Genomic DNA, 11842 nt, shown 5'->3' with positions numbered 1-11842 from the left:
ACCATACTTAAGGACAGCTTCTAGCCCACTGTGATTAACTATTGAATGGTTCCCTTATATGATCAGATGGACTCTGACTCTATGGTCTACCTTGTTGTGACCTTGCACCTTATTGCACTGCACTTTCTCTGTAGCGGTGACAGTTTACTCTGTACTGTTATTGTTTTTACCTGTACTACCTCAATGCATTCTGCAGTAACTCAATGTAACTGCACTGTGTAATGATTTAACCTGTACAACTGGTATGCAAGACAAGTTATTCACTGTAGCTCGGTACAAGTGACAATAATAAACCAATACCAATACCTGTTGCCAATAAGGAAGATTCTGTCACTTTTCCATCAGTCAGAGAGACAGGGTGAGAGAAGCATCTACAAAATACATTGCAGTCATTCCCAGTTTTGAAAGCATCTCCTTAAACTCTGATCATCAGGCACCAATCTCAAAAGGGCAGAATCTTTCCCCAACCTGACTTGGGAGTGGTTCCTCAGTTATTGTATTCAGGACAGAAATCAATGAATTTTGTTTGAGGTGGTGAATGGGGGAATCAGGTAGGACAATGAATGAGGCACAGGATCTGTCAGGACAGTCCTCTATTGCAGTGACTCTATTGTGTGACATTCAGCCCATTGATAAATGCCCCCGTGTTGAAAAGAGCTGGGAGTAGCACAGTAGTGTACCGGTTAGCGTAACGCAATTACAGCGCCAGCAACCCGGGTTCAATTCGGGCCGCTGTCTGTATGGAGTTTGTACGTTATCCCCGTGTCTGCATGGGTTTCATCCGGGTGCTCCAGTTTCCTCCCACATTCCAAAGACGTATGGGTTGGGAAGTTGTGGGCGTTACTTTCTCCCTGAGGCTTGATGGATGGGGAATGTCACAGAAAGATACAGCACAGAAACAGGCCGACACAGTCCACAACTCCACACTGATCCCACATTCATCCTTTTTAAATTCTCCCGACATTCTTGTCAACTCTCCCCAACTTCCCCCACTCACCAAGGGCAATTTACAGCAGAGAATTGACCTACCAACCAGCATGTCTTTGGGACGTGGGAGGAAACTGGAGCTCCTGGAAGAAATTCCCAGTCACAGGGAGAACCCCCACACAGACAGTACCCAAGATCTGGATTGAACCTGGGCTCCTGTCACTGCAAGGTAGCAGCTCTATTAGCTGTACTGCTCTAATATTTGGGACAAGACCCCAGCTGAGCTGTTCTCTATGCCATCAATCTGCTGAAAGTCGTGCCGGAAATTCCGAGGGAAGCTCTTCACCCACACAGTTCAACAATGTGGAACGTGTCACCACACGGAGGGATGGAGGTGAACGACAGCAATGCATTGAATGGGAAGCCGAATGAGCACAGAGCTCGTAGAGCTGCTGCCTCACGTTGACAATGTTCAATCCCGACCTCAGGTGTTGACTGTGTGGAGTTTGCACCTTCTCCCTGTGACTGTGTGGGTTTCCTCCCACGTCCCAAGAGGTGTGGGCTGAAAGGTTATTAAAGTCCTGTAAATTGTCCCTAATGTGTGGGTGATTAGTAGAATCTGCTGGTGGTGGGGGTGAAGCAGGGTGTGGTCAATGCAAATGTGGGCAGAATTGTAAAAATATATGAATGTAGGATCAGAGTAAATGACTGGTTAATAATCAGTGCAGACTCAGTGATTTCTGTGCTATTTCTGTGCTGCATCTCTCTATGCCTCTGCATACTCATACTGGGTGAGTTGGGAGGAGGCTGGTGTGGAGCAGAAATACTGGAAGGCACCAGATGGGCTGAATGGCCTCTCTACTATTCATTGTGTGCATTGCAGAGACAGGAAGGGCCTTAAATAAAGTGCTTCAATCAGAACTGCTTTATTTTCATCAGAGATCCAGAATATCCAACTCTAACTCAGTTAAAGAGACTGCAAAAAAAATGAACTGTGCCCAATGACCAGGGTACAATCCTGGACGAGATCAGCAGCGTCGACAGAATCCAATCCCCGTGAACACTTGCAACACTTGTGAATTTGCGCTAGATTTCAGTAGCAGTGATGATGGCAGATTGAGCATACAGCATGTTTAATCTTTCTCTGCAGTGTGAACTCGCTGGTGTTTCAGCAAATGGGACGACCGAGTGAATCCCTTCCCGCACTCGGAGCAGGTGTACGGCCTCTCCCCGGTGTGAACTCTCTGGTGTGACAGCAAATGGTGCGACTGAGTGAATCGCTTACCACACTCAGAGCAGGTGTACGGCCTCTCCCCGGTGTGAACTCGCCGGTGTTTCAGCAGAGCAGATGAATGGGTGAATCCCTTCCCACATGTTGAACAGGGGAACGGCCTCTCCCCAGTGTGAACTAGCTGGTGCATCAGCAGACTGGATGACGTAGTGTATCCCTTCCCACATGTCATGCAAGCAAAGGGCCTGTCCCTAGTGTGAACTTGCTGGTGTGTCATCAAGTGGGAAGACTGACGGAATCCCTTCCCACACATCGAGCAGATGAACGGCCTCTCCCCGCTGTGAATCCGCTGATGTATCAGCAGGTCAGATGAATTAGTGAATCCCTTCCCGCACTCGGAACAGGTGTACGGCCTCTCCCCGGTGTGAACCAGCTGGTGTCTCAGCAAATAGGACGAATAAGTGAATCCCTTCCCACACTCGGAGCAGGTGTACGGCTTCTCCCCAGTTTGAAGCCGCTGGTGTGTCATCGGGCTGGATAACTGAGCCAAGCCTTTACCACATGTTCAGGAGAATGGCCACTCTGCAGTATGAACACACCGGTGTGTCAGTAGGAGGGATGACTGAAGGAAGCCCTTCCTACACCCAGTGCAGATACACGGCCTCTTCTCTGTGAATTTGTTGGTGCATCAGCAACTGGAATGACCGAGTGACTCCCTTCCCACACTCAGAGCAGGTGAACGGCCTCTCCCCAGTGTGAATTTGCTGATGTTGTGTTTGAGATTCCCATAAACAAATCCTCTGCTTGTTGGATCCTGTAAAAGAAATTTACAAAAGTCATCAATAGGTACAGGACAGTATTTCAGCTGAGATTTTAGTCTCTGTAGCGAGTTGTTATAATAATGACAAACACAAGCTTGAGGAACAACGACATCTTCCATCTGGGAACATTGCAGCATCCAGACTGGCATCAAAATCTCTGGTTGTCTTTCCATCTATAATCAGAATGGGCCATTTCTGCCACTTCCCTTTGTTCTACCCGTTGCCTCCCTCACCTACTCTGCCACTGAAATTCAATGTGTTTTCTGTCTTTCACTGTTAAAAGGGGTATCAAACCCAAAATATTCCCTCTTTCTGCAGATGGAGACACAAGAGACTGCAGATGCCGGAAATCTGAAGCAATAAATAAGGGAGCTGGAGGAACTCAAAGTGGGTCAGGCAGCATCTATGGAGGGAAACGGACAGTCAATGTTTTGGGTCTTTGTGGTGTTGGACTTGGCGACTGTATTTGCATTGGTTTATTATTGTCACTTGTACCGAGGTACAGTGAAAAACGTGTCTTGCATACCGATCGTGCAGGTCAATTCATTACACACTGCAGTTATGTTGAGTGCATTACAGAGGTAAAAACAATAACAGCACAGAGTAAAGTGTCACAGCTACAGAGAAAGTGCAGTGCAGGTGGACAATAAGGTGCAAGGTCACAACAAGGTAGATCGTGATATCAGAGTCCATCTCATTGTATAATGGAACTGTTCAATAGTCTTATCACAGTGGGATAGAAGCTGTCCTTGAGCCTGGTGGTACGTGCCCTCCATTGAACGTGAAGGGAAAACGATTAGACTCATTTGTTGGAGATCGTCAATGTGTGGCAGTTTTGTCGTCCAAATGTTATTTGCCACTTAATATTCCAGAAAAGAAGTGCTAGATACTATTCTATATCCAGACAGAATAGAACATGTTCTCAGTAGCAGAAGGAGCTGAGGACATTGAACATAGTTGAGTTGTAAAATAATCATAAGTGACAAGGATTTTTGTTTCTTCAACACAGTGTTAACTGACACAATTTAGCCACATGGGTAAATTATTTTCACAATACATTTTTTTTATTCACTGGGAGGTGGACTTAGTCCCTATTTTGACCTCAGTCCCAACTATAGCTGTTACCTATAATGATTTGGACATCAGCAGTGTCTGGAGACTGGTCCCAATCTCACTTTGCTCATCTGTGTTTCCAGACTGCCTGAAGAGCAAAGGCAAAGTGCTTTTTGCAGCAGAATCAATGGCCACATTTATACCCACAATCCCCAGGGCTCCAGAAATGGTCCCAGCAAAACAGTCATTCACCAGCCGGGGCCTGGAGTCCACCTTGGGCCGGGCCGGCAGAGAAAGCAGCAAAATCAAAAAATCTGTAGGTGCCGGAAATCTGAAATAAAAATACAAAATGCTGGACATGGGTCAGACAGCATCTGTGGGAAGAGAAACAAATAACGTTTCAGCTTGGAAACCCTTTTTCAAAACCGAGAAAGTGAGGAAACAAGTTTTAAATTGCAGAAAAGATGGGGAAGGGATAAATACACCATTAAAACCACAGGAAATGGGAACAGGAGTAGAACATACAGCATCTCAAGCCTGCTCTGCCATTCAGCAGGATCATGGCTGACTTTCCTGCCGTCTCCCCATAACCCTTGATTCCCCGACTGATTAGGAATCTATCCCAACCTGAAATATACCCAAGGACTCTGCCACACAGTTCTCTGTAGCAAGATGTTGCAAAGACTTAAGCTTCTGAGATGAAATTCCTCTTGTCTCACTTTTAAATGGGCACTAGTAAGTTTCTCTTTCATGAGGCTATGCTAACTCTGCTCAATAAGTTACGATTTTTCAAACAATGAATCAGATAAAAGGGCAGTCTCCAAACTAAAACTTTAACCGTATTTCTCTTTCCACAGATGCTGCCTGACCTGCTGAATTGTCCAGCAGTTTCTGGTTTTACTTCAGATTCTGGCATCTGCAATTTCTCTTCAAAAACAGGGCAAAGAGAACGTTTCTGATTGAGAATGCCTCAGCAACCCTGGCCTCACCCTTAGTTTACAAACCTGTCAGTGATCGAGATGAATGAGGGCAGGTAGAGAGAGAGAAATCAAACACAAAGAGACAAAGAGCCTCAGTGAAGCCCATGAGAGATGCTCCTTTTACACCCTCAACTTTCCTTCCCTCCCACCCTACATCTATTCCTTCTCCTCCCCTCATCTAGCCCTCCCCATATCTATCCCTCCTCCCCCACCTATATCGCTCTTCCTCCCCCACATCTCTCCCTCGCCCACAATCTCTTCCTCCCCCACCTCTCCCTTCCCTCTTCCTTCTCCAAAACCTCTCTGCAAGTTCCTTTTGCTCTCTCCCAGGTCTAACGGAAGGGTCTCGGACTTGAAAAGTTCCCTGTTTCTCTTTCCACAGACGCTGCCCTCACCTGAGGGCTTCCCGCACTCACTGCGTTTGCTTTGATTTCAAGCAGGAAAGTGCCCGGGTCCCCCGTGTGGAGCGGGAGGGGGAAGGGGAGAGAAAGGCCGGGACTGCTCAGTGTGGCCGCCCGCAGTGATCCTGCAGCCCGCACGGATTCTTACCCCAACCGTGGGCCGGACCCCGGACTCGATGAAACCTCCTGGTCAATAGTGGCGCGTAAATGACGACACGTCTATTGCGCGCCTGCGCTGTGGGCTCGCTCACTGCAGCCAGAGCACTTTCTCGGGCGCGGTGGCTCTTGGGTAAATTCAGCTGCCATGCGAACCAACCTGAACAGCGCTTTTAAATAGCTTCGTTCTTGAAATGGCGATGTCCCCTCCTCCACCACCGCGCCCCTCCCCAAACAGTGTTCAACCAACACCCAATGCTTAACGGGCGGAAATGTTCTGCAAGCGAACCCTGTGAAGCCTGAAGCCGGTGTCTTTGGTCCCCGCCAGTCAGCTCACTGGCCCCTTTCCCAGGAGATCGGCTAAAGCTGAGCCTGACCGTTCGCAGCCTTGATGCTGTGTCTGGCACAGACCTGAGTTTTTACATGCGCCCGAATTTCACCACCGGCCCAGTTTATCTGCTGCTGAAAGCATCATTTGTGTCCCTCTTTCGTCCAGACGTGTTCATTATAATCTCCTCTGGTGTCCACGCAAAGAGCTGCCGCCAGAAGAATATTGGCTCCAAGACACGTTCCTACATCCCACTACCACCAGCCTCTACCCCGAGTGTTGTATTTGTATTGCTGTTAGTTTATTATTGTCAGTTCTACCGAGGTACAGTGAGAACTTGTCTTGTATACAGATCGTACAGGTCAATTCATTACACAGCGCAGTTACATTGGGTTAGTACAGAGTGCCTTGATGTTGTACAGGTAAAAACAATCACAGTAGTGTAAAGTGTCACAGATACAGAGAAAGTGCAAGGTCACAACAAGGGAGATCATGAGGTCAGAGTTCATCTCATCGTCTCAGGGAACCGTTCAACAGTCTTATCACAGTGGGGTAGAAACTGTCCTTGAGCCTGTTTGTACGTGCCCTCAGGCTCCTGTATCTGGGATTGGGAGTTCTGGGGCCCTTCCTGAGTCCACTGACCCTCCGACGTGAAACGCACGGCTAATAGTGAGGCCTGTGGACACTGTGTGGGATGGAAGACTCACTTCAGTTCTTGAGGGTCCTGAGGTCCGTCCCAATGTGGAGCAAACTCCCCCCTCAATCCCACGAACAGAATTCCTTCTCATCGAATGAGGAATCTGGGAAGTCCCTTCAGTTACAGAGTCATGGAGCAATACAGGTCTTTTGGCCTGTTGAGTCTGTACCGACCATGGTGCCCACCCAGCTAGTCTCAATTTCTGATGTTCAACCCATATCTCTCTAAGCCCTGCCCCTCCACGTACCTATCCAAGTGATTCTTAAATGATGCTATTGTACCTGCCTCAGCCACTTCCTCTGGCAGCTCGTTCCAGTTACTCACCACCCTCTGTGTGAAAAAGTTGTCCCTCATATTCCTTATCCTCTCTCACCCTAAACCTCTGCCCCCCTGGTTTTGGACTCCCCTACCCCGGGGAAAAGACTGTTTCCGCCCACCTGATCTATGCCTCTCATCATTTTAAACATTTCTATAAAATTGCCCCTCATTCTCCTACATTCCAAGGAATAAAGACCTAGCCTGGCCAGCCTCTCCCTGTAACTCAGGCCCTCGAGTCCTGGCAACATCCTCTGAAATCTATTCTGCTCTTTTTCCAGTTGAACCACGTCTTTCCTATAAGAGGGTGACTAACACTGTACACAGTGCTCCATGTGCGGACTCACCCACGACTTGTACAACTGCAACGTAATGTCCCAGCTCCTGTACTCAGTGCCCTGACTGATGAAGGCCAACTCGCTAAACGCCTTTTTCACCACCCTGTTTACCTGTGACTCTGCTTTCAACGAGCTGTGCACTTGTACTCCTAGGTCCCTCTGTTCCATTGTACTCCCTGGTGCCCAACCATTCATGGTACAAGTCCTGCGCTGGTTTGACTTCCCAAAATGCATCACCTCACACTTATCTGTATTGAACTCCATTTGCCACTCCTCAGCCCACTTCCCCAACTGATCAAGATTCCCCTGAAATCTATGATAACCTTCACTATCAACACCTCCTAATTTTGTGTTATCCGCAATCTTACTGATCAAGCCTTGTGCATTCGCATCCAAATTATTTATATGAATAACCAATAACAAGGGTCCCAACACCGACCCCTGCGGCACACCACTGGTCACCGGCCTCCATTCCAAGAAACGGCCTTCAACCACCTCCCTCTGCTTCCCACCTCCGAGCAAATTTTGAATCCACCTAACTAGCTCTCCCTGGATTCCATGGGACCTAACCTTCCAGACCAGCCTTCCATGCAGGACCTTGTCAAAGGTCTTGCTAAAGTCTAAATAGACAACATCCACTGCCCTCCCCTCATCTACCCTTTTGGTTACCTCTTCAAAAAACTGCAAGATTTGCCAAGCATGACTTTCCAAGCACAAAGCCACGCTGACTCCTCCTAATCAGACTCTGTCTGTCCAAATGCTGGTAGATCCTGTCCCTCAGAATTCCCTCCAGTAACCTCCCTACCACTGATGTCAGGCTGACCGGCCTGTAGTTCCCTGGCTTGTCCTTGCTACCCGTCTTAAACAACAGAACAACATTAGACACTTTCCAGTCTTCAAGAAACTTCACCAGGGGCTAACGATGAAGAAAAATGTCTCCACAAGGGCCTTGCAATTTCTTATCCAGCCTCCCACAAAGTCCGAGGAGGCACTCGGTCAGGCCCTGGGGATTTATCCACCTTAATGATGATGATATAAGATTTCTTTATTCATCACATGTACATCGAAACACACAGTGAAATGCATCTTTTGTGTCGTGTTCTGGGGGCAGTCCACGAATGTCGCCACGCTTCCGGCGCCAACATAGCATGCCCACAACTTCCTAACCCATACATCTTTTGAATGTGGGAGGAAACCGGAGCACCCAGAGGAAACCCACGACAGACAGGGAGAACGTACAAACTCCTTACAGACAGCAGTGGGAATTGAACCCTGGTCACTGGCGCTGTAATAGCGTTATACTAACCACTACACTATCATGCCTGCCATTTAATTATCAGTTTAATTAGTTCAGTACAACGTTGTGGGCCGAAGGGCCTGTTCCTGTACTGTGTGTTCTATGCTCAAAGGAGCCTTGTTTTTCAGCACTCACTTTTCCAATCTCATGCCCCCTTCTTTAATTGTTCTTGGGATAAAGGCCAATTCTCTCAACCCTGCCCTTGTGACTCTGAAGGATTTATGAGGGTGATATCACCAGAGGCTGTGACTGAACAGAGCGTTCCACATTTACCAATGCCGTAGACCAATTTGAACGATGAGGACTGTCACACAGATCTTGATGATGAGAAGTAGAAATCTGCATTTGAAGCACGAAATGCTTGCCTCAGGGTCGAATGAATTGTACGCTGTCACTGTGATTCCTTCCTTTCTGTCAGGAAAGCCACCTCTTTATAACAAACTGAGCTCCCTCCCTCCTCAATGATGTTGGCGTGGCCCCAGATGAGCCCTTGCCAGGGTCTACATTGCCAAGTGCATTCAAGGTTTTCACAGTCACACTGAGACTCTTTTATTTTCCTTTTTCCTGGCTACAGGTCAGGACTTGGTAGATGGAGGTGTCGTGAATGGTGACAGTTCATTGTCTGGGGCTGGGAAGGGGTGGTCAGCGTTCAAGGTTGAGGCCTCAAGCCCCTCTATGATGATGTGTAACTGATGGAGGTTGTGCTCGGCCTTCATTTGATTGACATGATAACTTCTGTGTCTGGTAACAACTCGGACACAGAGAGGCCTGACCTTGGCCACCTTGGAATGGCATCCTGAAAATCTAGGAGATAGGAAGGTGGGCTGTCTTCCAGAGCATCCCTTTTAGGATGGGATTCATCCATCCCATTATCCTGCTGGATTGAGTGTGATATGTGGGATGGAATGTTTTGGTTGATGCCTCACCTGGCCAGTGAAGTGGTGTTGGTTTATTATTGTCACTTGTACCCAGGTACAGTGAAAAACTTGTTCTGCATACTGTTTGTACAGATCAATTCATACACAGTGCATTGAGGTAGTACAGGGTACAAACAATAACAGAATACAGAGTAAAGTGTCACAGCTACAGAGCAAGTGCATTGCAGGTAGACAATAAGGTGCAAGGTCACAACAGGGTAGATCATGTGGTCAGAGTCCATCTCATCCTATAAAGGAACCATTCAATAGTCTTATCACAGTGATGTAGAAGCTGTCCTTGAGCCTGGTGGCGTGTGCCCTCAGGCTCTTGTATCTTCCACGATGGGAGAGGGGAGAAGAGAGAATGACCCAGGGGGTTGGGTCTTTGATTCTGCTGGCTGCTTTACCGAGGCAGAGAGAAGTGTAGACTTGATGATAGGGGGCTGGTTGGGGTGGGGGGGGGGGGGGGGAGGGGCGGTGAGGTGTGGTGTTTACAAGAAGAATGCGAGAGAGGACCTGGGTAGATCAGGAGGGACAGTGGGAGAAACTTACCTGAAATTGGTATGAATGTAGAATTCTCCATCGGGTTGCAAACTACCCAGTTGGAATACGAGGCGCTGTTCTTCCAGTTTGCGTTTGGCCTCACACTGTCAGTGAATGAGGCCAAGGACAGATGGGTTGGAGTGGGAATGGGGAGGGGGAATTAAAATGGTTTGCAACTGGGAGCTCCAGATGGCCACAACAGATGAAGTGCAGGTGTTTGTTAAACCAGTCACTGAGTTGGCATTTGGTCTCACTGACGTAGAGGTTGCCACATTGAGAGCACCAAGTGCAATAGACAACACTGGAGGAGGTGCGTATAAATCTCTGCCTCATCTGGAAAGGCTGTTTCTGTCTTTGGATGGTGGCAAGGGAGGAGATTTGAGTACAGATGTAATGCCATCTCCAATTACAGGAAAAAATGCCTGGAAAGGGGAGGTGTAAGCAAACCAGGGAATTGTGGAGAGTGGTCCCTCTGAAAAGCTGACAGGGGTGGGGAGGGGAAGATGTGACTGGTAGTGGGATCCTGTTGTAACTGTTCAAAATGTCAAAAAATGAATTCCTGGATGTGGAGGCAAGTGGGGTGAAATGTAAAGGACCAAGGGAACACTCTCCCTGGTCTGTCTGGGGAGAGCTGAAGAAGTGTGGGAAATGGAGGAGATGTGGGTAAGGGCTCCACCAAACACAGTGTGGGAATGGCGAGGAAGCCCTTTTTTCCTCAAAAAGGAGGACATCTCAGATGTCCTGCAGTGGAAGGCTGCATCTCGAGAACAGATGCTGCAGAGATGGAGAAACAGAGAAAGGAATTGCATCCTTACAAGAGACAGGATGGGAGGAGATGTAGTTTTGGTAGCTGTGGAAATCAGTGAGTTTGTCATAACAGTCTCCTGAGGTGGACACAGAGACATCAAGAAAGGAGAGAGGTGTTGGAAATGGTCCAAGTAAGTCTGATGTTGTGGAGGGAAATGGACAGTCAACGGTTTGGGTCAAGTCCTTCATCTGGACTGAAAGATGAGAGGGGAAGACTGCCAGTATAGAGGTGAGGGGGATGGGTGGGCGAGAACAGTTGATCTGTTTATCCTCTTTAATGACAGGTGGGGTCCCAGAGGACTGGAGAATAGCCGATGTTTTTCCTTGGTTTAAGAAGGGCAATTGGGATTATTCAGCAAATTACAGGCAGGTGAGCCTCACATCAGTGGCAGGGAAATTATGGGAGAAGATTTTTGGGGATAGTAAGAGTGGAAGGGAGATAGCCAGAATAAAGAGGCAAGGTTAAGGGGTGCAGCAAGGTGTAAGCAACAGGTGGATCCAGGTAAGGAGTGGTGATCAGCAGATGGAGGATGGAAGAGTGAAAACAGCAACAGAGGCTGGGAGGTGATAGGTGGAAGCAACAGAAGGCTGCAGATGATGGAATCTAGTATGAAAGGAAGGTGGAGCCAAATAGGGGAGGTGGGTGGGCAGATGGGAACAGTGGGGTTGGGGCACCCAGTGAGAAGAGTGTGCGGACAATGGGCAGTTGGAGTAGTGGAAGGAGGGGTGATTACAGGGTGATTAGGGGCTGGGGGTGCTGGTTGGATGTGTTTAGGAGGAACTGGGTAGACCAGATGGAGACAGAAGGGGAGCAGATTACTGAATTTGGAGAAGTCAATGTTCATGGTGTCAGGTTGTAGACTACCCTGGAAGAATACGAGCTGCTGTTCCTCTAGCTTGCATTGGGCCTCTGGCAGTGGAGGAGACCGAGGGCAGACAAGTGGAAATTGTGAGAGGAATTAAAATGGCTTGCATCAGGGAGCTCCATATGGACATTGGAGGATGGAGCATAGGTGCTCGGCAAAGCAGTC

The 11842-nt window shown here is 48.2% G+C and overlaps 1 protein-coding gene across 1 annotated transcript in view; it reads right to left on the bottom strand.

Moving 5' to 3' along the window:
• Nucleotides 1-1848: 1848 nt before the first annotated feature.
• The window catches only part of LOC127576410 (zinc finger protein 229-like), a 48775-nt gene continuing 38781 nt past the window's right edge, over nucleotides 1849-11842 (bottom strand). The window contains exon 5 of the mRNA XM_052026920.1: nucleotides 1849-2339. Coding sequence (XP_051882880.1) covers nucleotides 2061-2339 — 279 coding nt within the window. The 3' untranslated portion in view covers nucleotides 1849-2060. The remainder of the gene's footprint in view (nucleotides 2340-11842) is intronic.

Source organism: Pristis pectinata, chromosome 12 (genome assembly GCF_009764475.1).
Source record: "Pristis pectinata isolate sPriPec2 chromosome 12, sPriPec2.1.pri, whole genome shotgun sequence".
In the NCBI taxonomy this organism is placed as follows: Eukaryota; Metazoa; Chordata; class Chondrichthyes; order Rhinopristiformes; family Pristidae; genus Pristis; species Pristis pectinata.
Note: the sequence above shows the minus strand (reverse complement) of the source record. Positions and strands in the feature narration are given on the sequence as shown.